Raw genomic sequence first — 19,595 nt, forward strand, 5'->3', positions numbered from 1 at the left:
GAGGGAGGAAAAAAAGCACACCAACCCCAAACCACCGCGACCACTGGTCCGGGTGGGTGTCCGCACGGCCTGATGGAGACGCGTCCTCCCCCACCCGGCCGCCGAGCCACAGGCGAGGAATACCAAAGAAGGCTCCCCGCTCCCCAAGTGTCATTGTTTGCTAATTTCCTGATGTGCCCTCCGACTTGTTTACGCGGAATCACATCCTGCCTCCCCCCCTCACCCCCAGCCGCACAACTTTCCTCGCCGCCCGGCGTGTGTGCGGCCGAAGCCCCACTCGGGGAGGGGACCCGGGGCGGGGGGGTATCAGGAGCCCCGGCCCTCGGAGTTGGCCGCACCGGGGCCGGGGGCTGTTTACGCGGCGGCCAAGTCCTCCCTCCGCCGCCCGCACGCCCCCCGCCCGGCCCGGCCCGGCCCCGCTTACCTCGGTTCACCAGTTTGAAGCTCTGCGATTTCCTGCTCCGCTTCCTCTCCGAGAACTCCATGGTGCGGCGGGCGGGCAGGGCAGGGGCTGCGGCCGGGGGCGGCCGGGCGGAGGGACGGAGGGAGCGGCGGCCGAGGCGGCGGCGGCGCTGGCTCTTGTCACCCGGCAGCAGGAGCGCGGGGACCAAGGTCCGTCTCTTGGATCCGCAGGGGGGAGGCACAGGCAAGGGAAAAACCACTCGAGCCCGCCCGGGGGCTGCGGCCGGCGGGGCCGGGCGGGAGGCGCTCTCCCGGGCGAAGTTGCCCCCTCCTGGCCGCCGCTCAGCTCGCCCCCCGACCCCAGCTCATCCCCGGCTGCCGGGCGAGACGCCGCCGGAGCCGAACTTTCCTTTGGGGAGCGAGTTGGGGGCGGGGAGGGCGGGCCGGGGCTGCCGGCGCCCTGGGCGCTCGCCGCGGGCCGGCCTGGGTGCAGCTCCCGACGCGGCGGCGGCGGCGGCGAGCGCGGCCCCGGGGACGCGGCGGGCGGGCCGAGGGCGGCGGCGGCGGCGGCGGCAGGGTGCGAGCCGGGTCGGGGCGCTGACCGCCCCCGCGGGAGGAGGGGCGCCGGGAGGAGGCGGCGCCGCCGGGACCCCGGGGCCACCTGCTGGCGGAGCGCGGCCGCCGCCATCCCCCGGGGCCCGGGCCGCCGCCACCCACCGGCCTGGCCGCGCGGCTCCCGGAGGAGGAGCCGGAGGCCGCGGCGCAGCGCCCTCGGCCCGGCCGGCCCGCCCGCCCCCGGGGACCGCCGTCCCTGCCAGGCGCTGGGGTCCCGACGCAGGTGCCTCGGGGGCCGGCGAGTCGGGGTGCGGCTGCCCGGGGGGGGCCTGGGTCCCGCCTCCGAGCTCGCTTGCATCTTCCCGGGGCCGATCTTGTTCTCAACGGCCCTGGGTGTCGGCGACCCTCCTGGCCAGCCCATTCCTCTCGCGTGAGATTCAGGGTATCGGAGGACAGACACTGGTTTCAGGCAAGTTTTAGGGGGAAAAAAAAATCAACCAAAACCCCAAAACTTACCCATCTGAGCTCTGCAAGGAAAAGAGATTTTAGAATTTTCTGATCAGCCGAGTATGGAAAAGAGTGAGCTTCAGTTCTTTACTCCAATGCGAGGAGGGATGTAGGAAGATTGGGAGTTAAGTTCAAGGAGAGAACTTGGAATGTGGGGCTTGGAGAGGGTGGATGGGGTGAGCAATGCGACGTCAGTGGGTGCCCCACCTCCCTTCTGACTCTTAGGGAAGACATGGCCAAGGCAGGTGCACAGGGCTCTGCCAGAATAATCGGCAGCAACGCAAAGCTTGTGTTAGTTTTATATTGCATTCTTTTCTAGGGAGCTAAGAGTACTCCATTGCTTTTTCACAACAACTTGATTGTGGGGATGGAAGAGAATTCTATACCAGCGGGGACTGGCAGGTCAGAAATGTGATCTGATAAGCTGAAAAGTACCGCCACCAAACTGGTCATCTCTAGACGCAAATACAAAGAGAGTAAAGAGATGGATGTCGGAACCAGCACTGTGACAAGTTCAAGTGACCTCAAAAGAGTGGAGAGAATAAGTGGGGAGGGTATGTTGATAAATGTGGTAACACTGCCAACCTCACTCCAATGAAGAGGCAGCTGCTCAGGACTCACTCTTTTTTTATTTTTTTATTTTTTTGATTAATTTTATGTATTATTTATTTTTGGCAGTACTGGATCTTCCTTGCTGGGCAGGTTTTTCTCTGGTTTTGGTGTTCAGGCTTCTCTTTGCAATGGCTTCCCTTGTTCTGGAGGCTCAAGGGCTCTGTAGTTTCGGTTCCCAGGCTTTAGAGCCACAGGCTCAGTATTTGTGAAACTACTTAGTTGCTCCGCAGCATGTGGGATCCTCTGGGATCAGGGGTCGAACCGTGTCTCCTGCATTGGCAGTCAGATTCTTTACCATGGAGACACCAAGGAAGCCCCAGGATCCCCTCTTATTTAACAGGGACGCCTAAGAGAAAGGGATAAGTTGGAGGCAACCTGCATAAGCACATACACACCAGGAAATCAAGGAACCAGGTAACCCATCATATAGCAGAAGCAGAGCCTGGTACACCTTCCGAGGTCTTATATTAGGTCAGTTCAGTTCAGTTCAATTCAGTCGCTCAGTCGTGTCCGACTCTTTGCGACCCCACGAATCGCAGCACGCCAGACCTCCCTGTCCATCACCAACTCCCGGAGCTTACTCAAACTCATGTCCATTGAGTCGGTGATGCCATCCAGCCATCTCATCTTCTGTCGTCCCCTTCTCCTACCCCCAATCCCTCCCAACATCAGGGTATATTAGGTGGTATATATGTAATAAGTGGGAAGGCTGGTTTCAAAGTGAGAAAAAGGACAGTTCAGGGGACTTCCCTGGTGGTCAGGTGGTTAGGACTCTGCACTTAATGCAGGGGGCTCAGGTTCCATCCCTGGTCAAGGAACTGTGATCCTGCATGCCAGTGCAACAGGGGCCAAATAAACAATGAGGAGTGTTCCTTTTGTTCCCTAAAATGAACCCTTAAATAAGAGGTTTTTAACTTTTGCTCACTGTCTCCTTGGAGATTATGTTCAGAGTTCAGGGCCTTTTCCTAGAAAATATGTGTAGGACAAACAAAATTATATACATTTTTCGGAGTTCTAAAAGGTAGCAGAAAGGATTAAAGTGATAGCAAGGATTGGTCAACTACTCTAATTGGTTTTCTACTGTTTTTTTTGCCTCTCTTTCTTTAAAACCATGTACCTGAACGTGTTTTGAAGATTTCTGAAGAAACAAAACACCTGATTCTGTCCCCTGGGCGGGGACCCTTTCTTTCTTTTTTTAGTGCCTTTAAAAATGTTATTCCAGAAGCCACAGGCTGAGGACTGTACTGATTGAAAAACATTTAGGATCGTTCATGCCTTGGAGCATAAAATGAGACTTTATTATGCTTGCTATGATAAAATCATTGAAGGTGCCATACCAAGAAGCAGATCCCTAGGGGGATATTAACAACTTAGCATTTTCAGTTCAAGTGGGAATATGAATTCCCTTTGCTGAAGAAAATATTTTTTATATAGTTAAGAAAAGATATTTCATTGTGATAATGTTTTAAAATAATGATTATTCTCTTTGACCCTTCTTCCTGGTTCAACAGAAATGGTCTGCGAGGAAGTTGGTCTACAGAGGCCATAAGTCAGCCTTGTCCTATTAACAGGTAGAGAAAATCGGCAAATACTTGTTTATTCTCCACATTGTGCAAATCACCATACCTTTATATAACAAAAAAGGTAATATATTCAAAATTACTATTAATAAAAGATTAAATAAGAGGGCTTCCCTGGTGGCTCAGTGGTAAAGAATCTACCTGCCAATGCAGGAGATGCTGGTTCAATCCCTGGGCCAGGAAGATCCCATGGAGAAGGAAATAGCAACACACTCCAGTAGGTGTCCGGGAAATCCCATGAACAGAGGAGCTCGGGGGGATACAGCCCATGGGGTCCCAAAGAGTCAGACATGACTTAAGCGACTAAACTAGAACAAAAGATTAATAATGATGTTTAATTAGAGATTGCTTTAAGTGGTAGATATTAGTCACTTGAGCTGCCATACAAAATGCAATAGATGAAGTGGTTTCAACAATTGAAATTTACTTTCTCATGGTTCTGAAGACTAGAAGCCCCGGATTCAGGTCTGGCAGGATCAGTTCCTGGTGCGGGCTCTCTTGTTGGCTTGTAGACAGCTGCCTTCTCACAGTGGTGGAAAGAGAGTTTTGATCTCTTCTTATAATCCCATCATCAGTGCCTCATCCAAAACCTGATTACCTCCCAAAGGCCCTGCCTCTCAGTACCCTCACGTTTGGGGGTTAGAGCTTCAACATAGGAGTGTGAGGGCAGGGAACACAATTCAGCTTGTAGCAGTATTTTGTTTGGTATTTGGTTTGGTTTGGTTTTTTTGGCTGCCACGCAGCATGCAGGATCTTAGTTCACTGACCAGGGAACTTGTGCGCCTTGCAGTGGAAGCACAGAGTCATAACAGCTGGACCACCACGGAAGTCCGTAACAGTCTGTTGTTTTTGAGTTTTTAATGTAGGGGTGTTCTGCACAATCCTACAGGAGATATATTAAGGTCATTTTTTCTGTCTCACTAGTTCAGGTTTCCCCAAAGGTTTTAGAGCCACAGGTTTACATATTATTAAAGCTCAGGGAAAACTGGTCAAATATTTCATGACTTCAGGTAGGCCAAATATTTAATCATATGACCATTCTAGAATTCATTTGATTGTAGATAAAGATTAAAGATAGGTTTTAATCTCTGATAAAGGCAGGTAATTTGGCCAGAGAATACTTAAGCAACCTTAACCCTAATTTTTAAAAATCCTTTTCTGAAAACTCTGTACTGAGAAGAGCAGCATTAAAAAGATCTCCATCTTTATTTAGAGCCCTGCTGTCCAATAGAAATATAATGCAAGCCATAAATGGAATTTAAAGTTTTCTATCAGCCACATTTTTAAGAAGTAAAAATAAACAAGTTAAATTTATTTGAATAATACATCTTATTTAACCCAGTATATTAAAAATATTATCATTTTGATATGCAATCAATATAAAAATACTCAGTGATACAATTTACATTTCTTTTTCTTTGCACACTGTTTTGAAAATGGTGTGTGTTTTACACTTAGAGGACAAGCCAATTCAGATTAGCTAAGTTCACATATTTAATAGCCACATGTGGCTAGTGCTACCACATTAGACGGCTCAGATTTACAGGAACTATATGATTTGAACCACACTATGTGCATAGATAATGACTGTAACCTGGCTGTTATTTATGTAATAACCCTCCAAAAGGAGATAAGTGGGATGGTATTATGGCTTGAGGCTGTTTATAATCTTTGATTGGAGTCTCTGGAATTGAAAATCCTGTCAGTTGATTCTGGAATCCTCCAGGAAGATTAATAAGTATAAATATTAACTTTTCATTTTGTGACGATCACCCATCAGAAGGGTCATGGAAAGAATAGAAGTAAGCCCTACTCTAGACTCAGTTTATCAGTTTGTTGCTGGCATAACTCAAGTTTCCATTTTCATTTACTTCATGGGTTTTAGCAATTATAACTTAAAGGAGGTAGTATCTGTAAGAGATTACTTAAGTGAAGATGAGATCTTGAAATGTGCCACCAAAAACATTACTGTATATTTATATGAGGCTTCTCATATAGGAACTCAAGAATACTTATACATTATCTAATGCTCTTAATTGCTATAGGAAGTTGATAGGTATTAATGTTCCAAATTTGCAAATGAGGAAAATCAGTTTTCATGAGATTGTTTTTTAGTGAAGCTTGAATGCCATGCAGGTTTCCTGACTCTTAAGTGTGATGCATTAACCTTACTTTCTGCCATTTCTTTAAAATAAAAATTTAATGTTTTTTAAATGAAGATCTAACATATATAGTAAAGAACATGAATCTTAAGTGTTCACGTCAATGAATTTCTTTTACTTATGTCTACATCCACAGAAAAACCACCCTCTGCCAGGTTAAGATCTAGGACATTTTCAGCTCCCCTGAGGTCCCTCCCAGCAGACAATCTCCCAAGGACACCATAAGTCTAACTAACCTCTATCACCAGAGCTTGGTTTCCTGTGTTCCTGAACTTCATATAAATGGCATCATACAATGTGTACCATTTTGTATCAAGGTTTTGCTCAGCATTATGTCTGTGAGATTCATTCCTGTTGTTGGGTACAAGAGTTCATTCATTTACTTTGCTCTATATTATTTCATTATATAAATATACTGCAATTTTTTATCCATTCTACAGTTGATGGATATTCTTGTACGTTTTAGTTTATGTCTTTAGGTGGACATAAGCACACTGTATCTTGTGTATATGTTCTGTTCATGAGTGGAATTTCTGGATTAGAGTGTGTATATGTGTGTGTGTGTGTGTTTGGCTTTAGTAAGTACTATCGAATAGTTTTCCTGAGTAGTTGTATCAAAAGTTGTACAGTAGTAAAGAATCTGCCTGCAATTCAGGAGACTTGGGAAACTTGGGCTGTATCGCTGGGTCAGGAAGATCTCCTGGAGAAGGAAATGGCAACCTGCTCCAGTATCCTTGTGTGGGGGGGAAATCCCATGAACAGAGAAGCCTGGCTACAGTCTATGGGGTTGCAAAAGAGACATGACTGAGCACACACTCACACATTCTCACAGGCAGTATATGAGAGTGCTAGCTATCCCACATCTTCACCAGCACTTGGTGTTAATCGGAGCATAGTGGTACATTTTTGCCTCATTGGGATTTTAATTTGCATTCCCCAATTGTCCAGTGACACTAAGCACATTTTCATGTGCTTATTGGTCATTTGGACATCCTTTTCTTTCACAGGCCTGTTCAAGTCTTTTGGCCATTTAAAATTTTAATTTTATATTGGGGTATAGTTAATTAACTATTAATGGGCTTCCCAGATGGTGCTCGTCGTAAAGTACCTGCCTGCCAATGCAGGAGATACAAGAGACACGACGACTTCAGTCCCTGGATTGTGAAAATCCCCCTGGAGAAGGGAATGGCAACCCACTCCAGTATTCTTGCCTGGGAAATCCCATGGACAGAGGAGGCTGGCAGGCTACCGTCCATGGGGTTGCAGAGAATCCAACACACTGAGCACATGCAGCACATGGTTAATTGATAACAATGTGTTAGCTTTAGGTGTACAGCAAAGTGATTCAGTTATATTATGCATATGCATGTATCCTTTTTCAAGTTCTTTTTCCATTTAGGTTATTAGAGAATATCGAGCAGAGTTCCCTGTGCTATACAGTAGGCCCTTGCTGGTTATCTGTTTTAAATAAAGCAGTGTGTATACATCAATCCCAGTCTCCCAGTCTATCCCTCCTTCCCACCCTTTGCCATCTGGTAACCATAAATTCATTCTCTGTGAGTCCGTTTCTGTTTTGTAAGTTCATTTGTATTTTTTTTTTAACATTCTGCTTGTAAGCGATATCATATATTTGTCTTTTTCTTCTGACTTCACTTAATATGATGATCTCCAGGTCCAGCCCTGTTGCTGCAAATGGCATTATTTCATTCTTTTTAATGGCTCATTTACCAGTTGTTGGTCTTTTTTCTTTCATTTGAAAGAGTTCTATATTTGGATATAAGTCCTTTGTAGAATATTATTTTGCAAATGTCTTCTAATCTGTAGCTCGTATTTTCATCCTGAATGTTCTTAAAACTCTGAATTTTAATGAAGGTAGCTTTATAGTTGACCCGTGAACAACTCTGCAGTTAGGGACGCTGACTCTTGGCATGGTAAAAAATCTGAATATAATTAAAGTCCACTTTCCACCTATGCAGTTCCTCTGTATCCATGATTCCTCCGTATCTAAGGTTCCACATCTGAGGATTTAACCAACTGTGGGTCATGCAGTACTATAAGACTTACTACCGAAAACACTCCAAGTACAAGTCCAAAAACACTCCAAGTACATGTGGACACACACAGCTCAAATCAGTGTTGTTAAAGGATCAATCATATAGATCTTTTCCAGTCACATAAGAAACTTGAATTTGTCAGTGGATCAGTTTCCTGAGGCCGATGTAACAAATTACCACAAACTCGGTGACTTAAAATAATGGTAATTTATTCTCTCCTATTTCTGGGGGTCAGAACTCAGAAATGGGTACCTTGGGGTCACAGTTCGGGTGGCAGCAGGGGACTATGTGCCCTCCCGAGGCGCTGGAGGAGATCTGTTCTTGGCCTCTTTCTGGGCCTCACCTCTGCTAGCTTCTGGAGGCTGCAGGCATTCCTTCACTTGTGGCCACATCATTCTGATCTCTGCCTCTGTCTTCATGACACCTGCTCCTCTGTGTGTGTGAAGTCCCACTCTGCCTGTCTCTTTTGTTTATTTTTTTAGCTGGCTGTGTCAGGTCTTGGTTGCATCATGCAGGACCTTTCACTGTGGCACCCAGACTCTCGTTGGGGCACACAGGCGCTCCAAGGACTAGGACAGGGGTCTTTCCGAGGTCCAGTTTTCCGTCTCTTGGTCATAAGTGGCTTCAGTCGTGACCAACTTTTTACGACCCTGTGGGCTGTAACTTCTAGGCTCCTTTGTCCATGGGGATTCTCCAGGCAAGAACACGGAAGTAGGTTGTCCTGCCCTCCTCCAGTGGATCTTCCCCACCCAGGGATCGAACCTGCGTCTCTTCTGTCTCCGGCACCTGCAGGCAGTTTCTTTACCACTAGCGCCACCTGGAAACCATACTTGAGGAGGTGCATTTGAGTACCTTCCTCCTCTAACACTGTTACTTTTTGCCATTGAGTGAGATTCTAGGCAAGTAAGTACTTCCTGTGGCATGAGTGATGTCCAGGCCATAGGGGAAGCTAACCTGAATTTTCTCCCAAATGTTTTAGACAACGTAGCATGGAAGTTTGGAGTGTGTCCTCTGGTTCCAGATCTCTTGGCTTTGAAGCCCAGCTTGATTGCTTCCCACCAGCAGCATCTTGGGCGGTTCATTGTTTGATATAATATAGCATCCTCCCAGCACTGTATCTGAGGACAATTTAATGTAAAGGCTTGGTAATTAGTAGAAGGAGCTGAGCTACTAAACAGGGTAAAAAGCATTCGAGGGCTACAGAGACTGCAGCCATGACGTCTTGGCTGAAGGAGAGGGGACAATAAAGGGACAGAGGACCAGGGCAGGGGCCACCCCAGTCCCACCCCTAAACCCAAGGGTAAGAGTCAGTCCCCTTCAGAGAAGCTGTGGGTACCTCATGTGCTGCAGTCATGGGGTCGCAGAGTCAGACACGACTTAGCGACCAAACAATGACAGCAACAACCTCATATGGGGGAAGACAGTCCAGAAGGTGGGGCCAGAGCTGGACTGCAGAAACTGTTCCCAGTGAGGACAGAGTGGCCAGAAGTTCCGCTGGAGTCCTCCAAGCTGGCCACCAGCCTCCAACATCAAATACCAGCCATGGAGGGCCAGAAGGTGAACAGGATGTCTTCCTGGGGCTGAGGTGTGTCCCTCTGGCGCCCTCTGTTGACAGCCTTGCCTTCCACCAGCCGCCAGCTCAGAGAAGGGCAAGTTTGGATCTGGGAGACAAGGTACATTCAGTTCAGTTCAGTTCAGTTCAGTCACTCAGTTGTGTCTGACTCTGTGACCCCATGAACCGCAGCACGCCAAGGCCTCCCTGTCCATCACCAACTCCCAGAGTCCACCCAAACCCACGTCCATTGTGTCGGTGATGCCATCCAACTATCTCATCCTCTGTCGTCCCCTTCTCCTCCTGCCCTCAATCTTTCCCAGCATCAGGGTCTTTTCAAATGAGTCAGCTCTCTGCATCAGGTGGCCAAAGTATTGGAGTTTCAGCTTCAACATCAGTCCTACCAATGAACACCCAGGACTGATCTCCTTTAGGATGGACGGGTTGGATCTCCTTGCAGTCCAAGCAACTGTCTTCTCCAACACCACAGTTCAAAAGCATTGATAACTGCCAATTATTCAATAATGATCTTAAAGCCTTATGTTATGAGCTGGAAACTAGGGGGTAAGACTTGTAACCCCCCACATAGAATTATTGTAAAAAAAAGTAATTGAATTAACACATAGAAATGCCCAGATCAGGGACTAACACAGTCCAGGTCAGCTCTTCCAACTGGTTTTTATTTATTACCTTATCCCAGGTCCACATCATGAGCTGATATCAAGAGAAAAATGAGACACTGTCTCTGCCTTCATGAGCCTTATCGTCAAGACCGTCATTAGATGGACAGATCTTAGATGCTTCCCAGTTATCTTTAAGGACTAACACTATCTTAAAGCCTACCTTTAGGAAATTAAAGAGCCTTTCCCCATTCTGTATTGGTTTTAGGGGGGAGAGTTAGCTCTTTTTAACAGAAAAGTATGCATGGTATCTTTCTGTTTTGTTCCTTAACTAGAGAATCAGTGCCAAATGAATATCTTCAAGCTGTATTCATTAGCTGTCTACTCTGTGTCAGGCCATATCTAGGTCCCTTGGTTATAGAAGTGAGCAAGACAAAACAAAAATTTCTGTCCACATGGAGTTTGAATTCTAGAAGGGGTTGGGGGAAAGAGGCAATAAAAAATAAAGATATAGAGTAAGTGATACATACTATGAAGTATAATAAAACTAGGAGCAAGAATTAACTTGATCATTTTCCTCAAGTCTCACTACCTAAAAAGATGTGTGCGTGTGTGTGTGTGTGCGTGCGCATGCACACACACACATGCATTTTGGTGCCAGTTCCATGTACATGCTGTGGTTCTATATCAGCTGTGAAAACCAGAAACTCCAGGATCCCTGGTGAGCCTGTGCTGAGAATAGTTTCCAGCTAGCAATTTTGGTCAATTTGAGTTAGATTCTCCTTTGTAAAATCTTCCCTTTGCAATATAAATACATTTGCTTCTTCTGTCAACTCAGACTCATTGTACCAAGTTGCACAAATCCTCGGTGGGTGAGAAAGTCCTCTCCTGCTTGTCAATAGTCTTAATTCTCTTTACTGCCAGATTGGTGGTGATAATGTCTGGTGAGTTGCTAAACCCAGTTTTTCTCACATGTATATCTGAATGTCAACATCTCCGTAAATCTGAGTAGGTCCTCTGTGTTAAATTCCCTTTTTAAAATTCTTCCTCTTTTAAATATTCATGGGAATGGCTGATCTCTATCCCATGAAATAAAAGTAGAAGTTTTAGACTAATCTTCCATTTAATTCCTCCATTCCAAAGACCTTAGAAAACAGGCCTGAAAATTATATGAACCACAAATTTAAAAAGTGTTAGTTTGATATGTCTGAAATTAATGCTTTAATTTATTCACCACAGAATGTCTTCACACATCGCTGTTTTCTGTAATTTATACCATATACTGTCTACTCAAGTTAATGTGTGAAGCATGGTTAAATTATGCCTAAAAAGGAATGTGAAAACGACCCACAGTATGGTGACAGGGGAGGGGTCTAAGTAGGAGTAATGGGGCAAAACTGAAATAAGGCAAACTGAAATGGAAATCTCAGAATAACTCTCAGGTGTCAAAATTGTGCCTAACTGGAATAAGGAATCTTTCCCTGGTGGTTCAGTGGTAAAGAATCCGCCTGTCAAAGCAGGAGATGCAGGTTTAATTCCTGGTTTGGGAATGTGCCCTGGAGTAGGAAATGGCAACCCACTCCAGTATTCTTGCCTGGGAAATCTCATGGACAGAGGAACCTGGTGGGCTACAGTCCATGGGGATGCAAAGAGTTGGACACTACTGAGTGATTAAACAATAACTGGAATAAATTCTTCAGAAAAAGGCTGAAACGAGCAAATCTACCAGAAATGGATTAGACAAAGTTCTAGAAAATATTTCTAGGGACTTCCCTGGCGGTCCAGTGGTTAAGACTTTGCCTTCCAATGCAGGAAGTGTGGGTTCAATCCCTGGTCAGGGAACTAAGATCCCACATACCTCCTGGCCAAAAACAAAATTTTAAAACAGGATCAATATTTTAACAAAATCCAATAAAGGGTTTAAAAAAATGGTCCATATAAAAAAAAATTCTTAAAAAAGAAGTAGAAAATATTTCTCTAGGGAACAAACAATTTGCACACAGGGCCAAAAAATGTGGACTAGATAATCCAATGGGCTTTTGTTTGTTTCCTATCTTCAGTTTTCAATCTTTGGTTAATCATGTCAAAGAAGGTTTGGGAGAAAGATCAAATGAACAAATTTTATAGAAAGAGATGAATTTTATCCATGTGATTTCATTTGTTCTTTCCCCAGTGTGTGTGACATGCTAACAGGACTTTTATTCATTTTGTGTTGGCTAATTGAGTGCTGGACAAAGTTTGGTAAAGCCGCAGCCACACCTTCGGTGTCTGCAGTCTGTTTTCCACTCCCCTGATCTCATGCTTCAGTCTCATTCTAAAGGAGTCTGGGTGAGAATTGTAAATACAGAGGTCAGTACAGATCCCAAGAATAAAAGACCTACTTTGCATCCCCAGCAAGATGGTCTCTGTGATTCAGTCTGGTTTGTTTTTGGAGATTAATAATATACTGCTAGTTAGTGTTTGTAAATGTTAACCATTTGGAGATTGCATTCATTAATTCACTGAAACTCCTATCTGTGTGCAAATCACTTGCTTCTAGGTTTTAGAACCCTGGGAAATACAGATCTGAGAGACTTCTCCTGCCATCAGTGAGTATACTCTTTGGTTAGCTGCCAAAGTGAGAAAAAGCTGCTGTTTTTCACATGGACTGTCACTTCTAAAACTGAATGAAAAATAGGAAATGGAATTTAGATGGTGAGTGGTTGGGGCTGGGCAAAGAGGATGTGCCAGAGGAGGCCTCCATGTTGGCAAATATAGATTCATTTCCCTCTGTGATGCCTCATGGACTTATTTTTACTCTCCTATTAGGGTTTCCCCAGAGAAACAGAACCAATCAGTTCAGCTCAATTCGGTCACTCGTCATGTCCAACTCTTTGTGGCCCCATGGACTGCAGCATAACAGGCTTCCTCGTCCATCACCAACTCCTGGAGCTTGCTCAAACTAATGTCCATCAAGTTGGTGATGCCATCCAGCTGTCTCATCCTCTGACATCCCCTTCTCCTTCTGCCTTCAATCTTTCCCAGCATCAGGGTCTTTTCCAAGGAGTCAGTTCTTCTCATCAGGTGGCCAAAGTATTGGAGTTTCAGCTTCAGCATCAGTCCTTCCAGTGAACATTCAGGACTGATCTCCTTTAGGATGGGCTGGTTGGATCTCCTTGCAGTCCAAGGGACTCTCAAGAGTCTTCTCCAACACCACAGTTCAAAAGCATCAATTCTTCAGTGCTCAGCTTTCTTTACAGTCCAACTCTCACATCCATACACGACTACTGGAAGAACCATAGCTTTAACTATATGGACCTTTGTAGGACCACTGTTCTTGCCTGGAGAATCCCAGGGACGGGGGAGCCTGGTGGGCTGCCGTCTATGGGGTCACACAGAGTCAGACACAACTGAAGCGACTTAGCAGCAGCAGCAGCAACAGGAGAGGTATAGCTGTAGATATATGGATACTATGCAAATGAATGAAAGGAAACTTCACTGAAATGGAGCTGGGAGGCAGAAGAGTACTCACACACATGCCATTTAACATCAACGCAGATACCAACAGTAAAAGACCTATTTTGCATCCCCAGCAGGAAGTGACACTACTTTAACACTGACTGCAGGATCAAAAAGTTTTCTCCGCCTGGCAACAGCTCAGCCAATCAGATTGTTACAACCCAACCAATGAAAAGCCACTGTACTTCCCCCTCCAAGTTTCCCCCATTGGACTCTGTAATAACCCCTCCCAATTCTTCCTTCTCCTCTATAAAAAAGTTTCTTCTCCTTTGTTTTATCACGTGGTTCACCATCATTGTACGCACTGAATGGCAATCCTTTGCGGCTCCAGAATGAACCCATTTTACTGGTAAAATAATTGACTGCTTTATTATTTTAGGTTAACAATATACATGTAGGTAAAGAGATTTATTTGAGGAATTGACTCAAGTCATTACAAAGGCTGAGAAGTCCCACGAAATGCATCTACAAGCTAGAGACCCAGGAAAACTGGTGGTGTAATTACAGTCTAAGTCCGAAGGTCTGAGAACCAGAGGAACTGATGGCGTAAATCCAAGATCAGGAGAAGGTCGGTGTCCCAGATCAAGGAGGTAGGAAGCAAAAGGGTAAATACCTCTTCCTCTGTTCTGTTCAGGATTCTACACCAGCCTATAATGAATTGGGTAATGCCCACCAGCACTTGGGAGGGTGATCTACTTAATGGAGTCCACTGATTGAGCTGCTAATCTCATCCAGACACACCCTCACAGACACACCCTGAAGTAATGTTTAATCAGGTCAGTCAAGTTGACACATAAAATTAACCGTCATGGCTCCAAAATCATATTTCAGCAGAATAGAGTCTGTTTCCTTCAAACAGAGAGCTGAGCGTGTGGAGTCGTTTTTGGACTTTTTCAGAGGAGACATAAACAGCACAGTCTTATCTGTGACTACCTGGGCCTTCACTCTAAAGCCTCCTACTGCTTCATTCTTTTTACTTGCTCCAAACACCTCTTCCTGTTTCCCTGATCTGTTCTCAGGGAAGCTCTGCTTTCACTTGGGCTAAATCTCATCATTGACAAACTCACCCTGGATTCACCATCCTATTCATGCCACAGGGAATAGCTGTGGGTGCAGGAAGCTGCTTCGAATTCATCATTTTCAGTAGCTACTGCTACCATTGAACTAGCACATGCTCTGTTCCATCCTCGCTGGGAGGCCAAACAGTCTCATTTCACTTGTAAAATCCTTTGTAGTTAAACCTTTGCTCAAGAATGCTTTGATATCTGTATCTAATAGAGGTATGTATTGATAGTCTTTAAAACAGCAAAGCAAGACAAATAAATTGAATATCTGCTGTGAAACTTAGGTAATTTGGTGATTCTTCTGGTTTCATAATTTGATGATTAATAATGAATAATCCATATAGATACATCTATGCTGTTTAGTTGGTAAGCCCTGTTGGACTCTTGTGACCCTATGGACTGTAGCCTGCCAGTGTCCTCTGTCCATGGGATTTCCCAGGCAAGAATACTGGAGTGGTTTACTGTTCCCTTCTCCAGGGGATCTTCCCAACACAGGTATTGAACTTGCATCTCCTGCTTGGCAGGTGGATTCTTTACCTCTGAACCACCAGGGAAGCCCAGATATATCTATACAATGCTAATAATTTTCACTAATTTAACTGAAATTGTTTATAATTACATAAACATATATTACATATTTATCTTTAAAATAATGATTCAGCTCCATGAAGTGACTCTGTAATAGTTCTACTCTCTGAAGAATTAGGGTGAGACTCCTTATTTCCTCCTTTTTATGAGAATAATCAAGATTGAAGATAAGAAAGTGAGAATTAGCCAGATTAGACTGAATTTATCACTTCAGATTTTCACTTTTCTACTCAATTAGTGTTTTTCAAAAATCATGATTTTTTTTTTTGCACATTGCCTGATGCCTACCCTCATCCCTCTTAAGTTTTCCAAGTCACTGTAGTTACATTTTATTGTAGGATCTTTGATCTATATCATCTCTCAGTTTGGCAATGTAGATTTCCCTCAGATTTTTAAACATTCCTATAAGCATTTTGCTTTGAAATTCCCAACTCCCCCTTCCAGGAACCAAGAAGAGACTTTAAGCTCATCTATACTTATTGACAAGTAAATTTTCATGTGCCTACAACACCATATACTCTTTTAGGACAAGTTGACTTGGTCTCTATCTGTAGGAGACCAATAAAATATGTTTAGATACTTCAACATCTTAGTGCTGCAGACTCCCTCTGTCTGGTCTTGGTATTTTCAGAGACTGGCTTTTTTTCTTTTTTTAAATTGAAGTATAGTTGATTTACAATGTTGTGCCAGTCTGCTGGACAGCAAAGTGACTCCGTTATATGCATACAGACATTTTAAAAAACATTCTTTTCCCTTATGGTTTATCCCAGGATGTTGACTATAGTTCCCTGAGCTATACAGTAGGACCTTGTTGTTTATCCATCCTATGCATAGTGGTTTTCATCTGCTAATCCCAAACTCCCAGTCCTTCCCTCCCCCTTGGCAACCACAAGTCTATTTCTGTTTTGTAGAAAGGTTCATTTGTGCCCTAGTTTACACCCCACCTGAGAGTGATATCATATAGTATTTGTCTTTCAGAGACTGCTTTCTTGATATTTTGATGTTTCAGGTACATTTTCTTGTGGGCAATTCAAGAGGCAGTTTATACCTGAGAATTTCCATTTTTAAGCCTAAGGTTTTTTCACTCTTGGTTGATTCTCATAAATTAGGGTTACCAGACCTAGGTAAGAACAGATAATCAAACAGGAGCCTCCAGTTAAATTTGAATTTCACATAAAGAATGAGTGCTTTTAAAATAAGCTTATCATCAATATTAGGGACATACTAAGAAATTATTCATTCTTTATGTGAAGTTTAGATTTAACTGAGTGCCCTGTATTTTATTTGGCAACCCTATAATAAATAGGAATTTCTGCTCCTGCAGCTTCCATACACTTCAGTCCTCAGAACTTCACCCAAGGTTCAGAGTCCAGAGAGAGCAGTAGGGTGTGTGGATGTAGGAGGGTTCTTGGCACTTTCTGGAGCTTTAGACACCCTTTCAGGCCTAGAAAAGTGGTGCTGAGGTATCAAATCAAAGGAGGGGGTTCTGAGGGATGAGGTAGTCCCAGGCACGAGATAGCTCCTTATATGTAATGGTAGTAGGGTTAGTCGCTCGGTCGTGTCTGACTCTTTGCGACTCCTTGGACTGTAGCACCAGTCTCCTCTGCCCATGTAGTTCTCTAGGCAAGAATACTGGAGTGAGTTGTCATTTCCTCCTCCAGGGGATCGTCCCAACCCAGTGATAGAACCCACATCTCCTGCATTAGTAGGCAGACTCTTTACCACTGAGCCATATCTTATGTAAATGCATGCAAACCCATCCATGTAAATCAATGCCAATTTAATCAGCTCCCAGCAGGGCTGTAGCCATATTCAGTGAATAAGTGGTCCCTGAATTGTTCACCTGGACTCTATAGCCAGACCTTGTTGTACCTGATGATGTCCTAAGAGTATATCTGGTTAAGGTTATTCATCATAGTTTGTAGTGAAATGTAATTCTGCCTGTGAGATGTTGGTATGACAAGAAACAATAATAATATTTGAGGATTCACACCTCACCTTCTCACCTTCAGTCAGTTCAGTTGCTCAGTCATGTCTGACTCTTTGTGACCCCATGGAATGCTACACCCCAGGCCTCCCTGTCCCATCACCAACTCCCGGAGTTTATTCAAATTCATGTCCATTGAGTTGGTGATGCCATCCAACCATCTCATCCTCTGTCCTCCCCTTCTCCTCCCACCCTCAATCTTTCCCTGCATCAGGGTCTTTTCAAATGAGTCAGTTCTTCACATCGGGTGGCCAAAGTATTGGAGTTTCAGCTTCAGCATCAGTCCTTCCAATGAATAGTCAGGACTGATTTCCTTTAGGATGGACTGGTTGGATCTCCTTGCTTCTCACCTTGGCAAGGCGAATTCTGTCTTTACCGATGCTGTGTCCCTGGTCCTAGGATTGCACTGGACCAGGCTAATGGGAGAGAGGGAATTAAATGCAGCCAAGAACGGTTACGTTGATCTCAGGAAGTGACAAAGCGAGAAAGGAGCAGATATGGAAGATGAGAGCCGACGTGCAGAGAAGGAAGAAGACAGTGTGTGTATGGAAGGGGAACATGAGCCAGAAGTGGAGAAGGGAGATGGCGGTGGGCGGGGGGGGCAGGCACAAGGAAATGTAGAGAAAGACCAGGACAGTGTTCCTGCCAGGCCCAGGCCCAGGCCCCTCTACCAGAGGGGAGAAAGCAAGCGAAGATTTTCAAGTTTTGCTGTGGGTTGTAAGATCTATCCCCCTTTTGGCAATTTTTGAGACACTGTGGTTTCTATTTATATTTATCCAGTGACTTTTTGCTGTCACAACGATGCTTCCTCTGAATGTGATGTGTCCTCAGGTATCCCTACCTACAACCTAGCAAACACTGTTTAGACAAAGTGAAGAGAAAGGAAGAAAGTAGGGCCATAAGGATCCATTAAATTCTGATCAAACAAACATTGGGTAGCAAAACTGTAGCACTAGTGCCTCATTTATTTCATCTTTGTAAGATTCCCTGGGAGAACTAAAACAGTGATTCTCAACAGGAACATTAAAAACTAAATTGGCATTATCTAGTCATGTCTTCATGACATTGTGGATTTCCTATTTACTGTTTTCCCATTATCCTCATATAGATAAACATATGTGTTACATGACGTGTAACCATGAGATAAACACATTTTTGTCATGCCAAGTAGCACTAATACTCCAAATAAATGGAGTTTTTCCTCAAAGTTGTCAACATGTATGTTGAAATCTTTGTATTCATACATCATTGCTTTGCATTGCATTTGAACATTGCATTGTTCAAAAACATGCAGGTCTCTGTTTGGAATTACCTTCAGAATTTATGTCAAGTTATTTCAGTTCTCAGCAATGAAAAATCTTCATCCTTAAAGATGCATTGGACTTTTGGAAACAATCAAGGAAAATTTGGAACATACTTTGGTGGTTAAAGTATATAATGATAATAAGTTAAATAATTTGGGGAAAAAAACAAGATAGCAAAATTAATGAAACTTTCTGTATGACTCCTCAACTGAAATAAAGCTGAAATAAAAGTGTCATTCTAAATTATTTTTTGAGCAGTGGATTGAGTTGAATGAAAGTATAGTCCCCCACAACATTATTTTTAAAAAGCCATGTGTTTGTAATTGTGTTTATTCATTTGTTTATTTACCCATTCTTCAATAGACGTGTCTTGAGGACCTACACAATCTTATATGTTGGCTTTGAGAATGCTAAGATAAAAGGACAAGCTGTGGCATTTAGCTGCCATTTCTTTTTGTTCTATAGATCAGAGTAAATCAAGAAAAGCTCACTGTGGAGATGGACATGAGTTGTCTTGCCCCGTATTTTTTAAATATCCATTTTTATTTATTTATGCTGGTTTCCACAAGTGAACTTTGAGTTGTGGCATGTGGGATCTAGTTCTGTGACCATGGATCGAAACCAGGCCCCCTGCTTTGGGAGTGCAGAGTCTTCGCCACTGGACCACAAGGGAAGTCCCTGGACTGTTTCTTTTCCAATTCAATCTTTTATCCAAGTAGTGCATATATCGTCTTTACAACATGAAATAGTGCAAAGCACAGAATAAAAATCACCATGCTCTGTACTGCAACTCATTATCCCAGTCTTGTTTCATTAAGTCTCCCATTTTCACTCTTGTAAATGATTTCTCCTGGGATTTACCTGCATGACCTAAGTAATGGGCTCTGTCTGTTATAAATAGCAGAAAAAACAATTGAAAATAACTTAAATAAGAACATATATTCTCACATAACAAGAAATGCAGATTGGACAAGCTTCAAGATGTATCTGCCTCCATCTCAACTGGCTCTTCTCATGATCATAAGATCAATCCTTTGGTTCCAAGAGTCACATAGAAGAGAATTCCAGTGGAAAGCGAAGGAGGACTATCCTTACTGCAAGTATTTGTTT

General features: G+C 43.9%; 2 protein-coding genes across 9 annotated transcripts in view; one reads left to right on the top strand and one right to left on the bottom strand.

Moving 5' to 3' along the window:
• The window catches only part of BEND7 (BEN domain containing 7), an 86,228-nt gene extending 84,600 nt beyond the window's left edge, over window positions 1-1,628 (bottom strand). For 7 of the 8 annotated variants that reach the window (XR_006271595.1, XR_006271594.1, XM_043479682.1 and 4 more), the window contains exons 1-2: window positions 1,474-1,628; window positions 425-620 (exon numbers count right to left, since the gene is read on the bottom strand). Coding sequence is in view for 6 of the 8 variants with exons in the window: in XM_043479682.1 (XP_043335617.1) it covers window positions 425-485 (61 nt within the window). In the remaining 2 variants the exon portion in view is untranslated. Of the gene's footprint in view, window positions 1-424; window positions 628-1,473 lie in introns of those variants that run through there. The other variant, XM_043479679.1, reaches the window with a different exon arrangement.
• On the top strand, window positions 484-11,809 carry LOC122448885 (collagen alpha-1(I) chain-like). The gene is made up of 4 exons (XM_043480552.1): window positions 484-589; window positions 634-1,430; window positions 5,287-5,290; window positions 11,797-11,809. The coding sequence occupies exons 1-2, from the start codon at window positions 484-486 to the stop codon at window positions 1,389-1,391; spliced, it is 864 nt and encodes a 287-aa protein (XP_043336487.1). The 3' UTR covers window positions 1,392-1,430; window positions 5,287-5,290; window positions 11,797-11,809.
• Window positions 11,810-19,595: the final 7,786 nt, after the last annotated feature.

Source organism: Cervus canadensis, chromosome 10 (genome assembly GCF_019320065.1).
Source record: "Cervus canadensis isolate Bull #8, Minnesota chromosome 10, ASM1932006v1, whole genome shotgun sequence".
Lineage (NCBI taxonomy): Eukaryota > Metazoa > Chordata > Mammalia > Artiodactyla > Cervidae > Cervus > Cervus canadensis.

Excerpts from the sequence above, each read along its gene's own strand:
- LOC122448885 (XM_043480552.1), top strand. The coding sequence starts at position 484 with ATGGTGCGGCGGGCGGGCAGGGCAGGGGCTGCGGCCGGGGGCGGCCGG. Across the intron at positions 590-633 it reads GCGCTGGCTCTTGTCACCCG|GGGGGAGGCACAGGCAAGGG; the intron begins GCAGCAGGAGCG and ends TTGGATCCGCAG.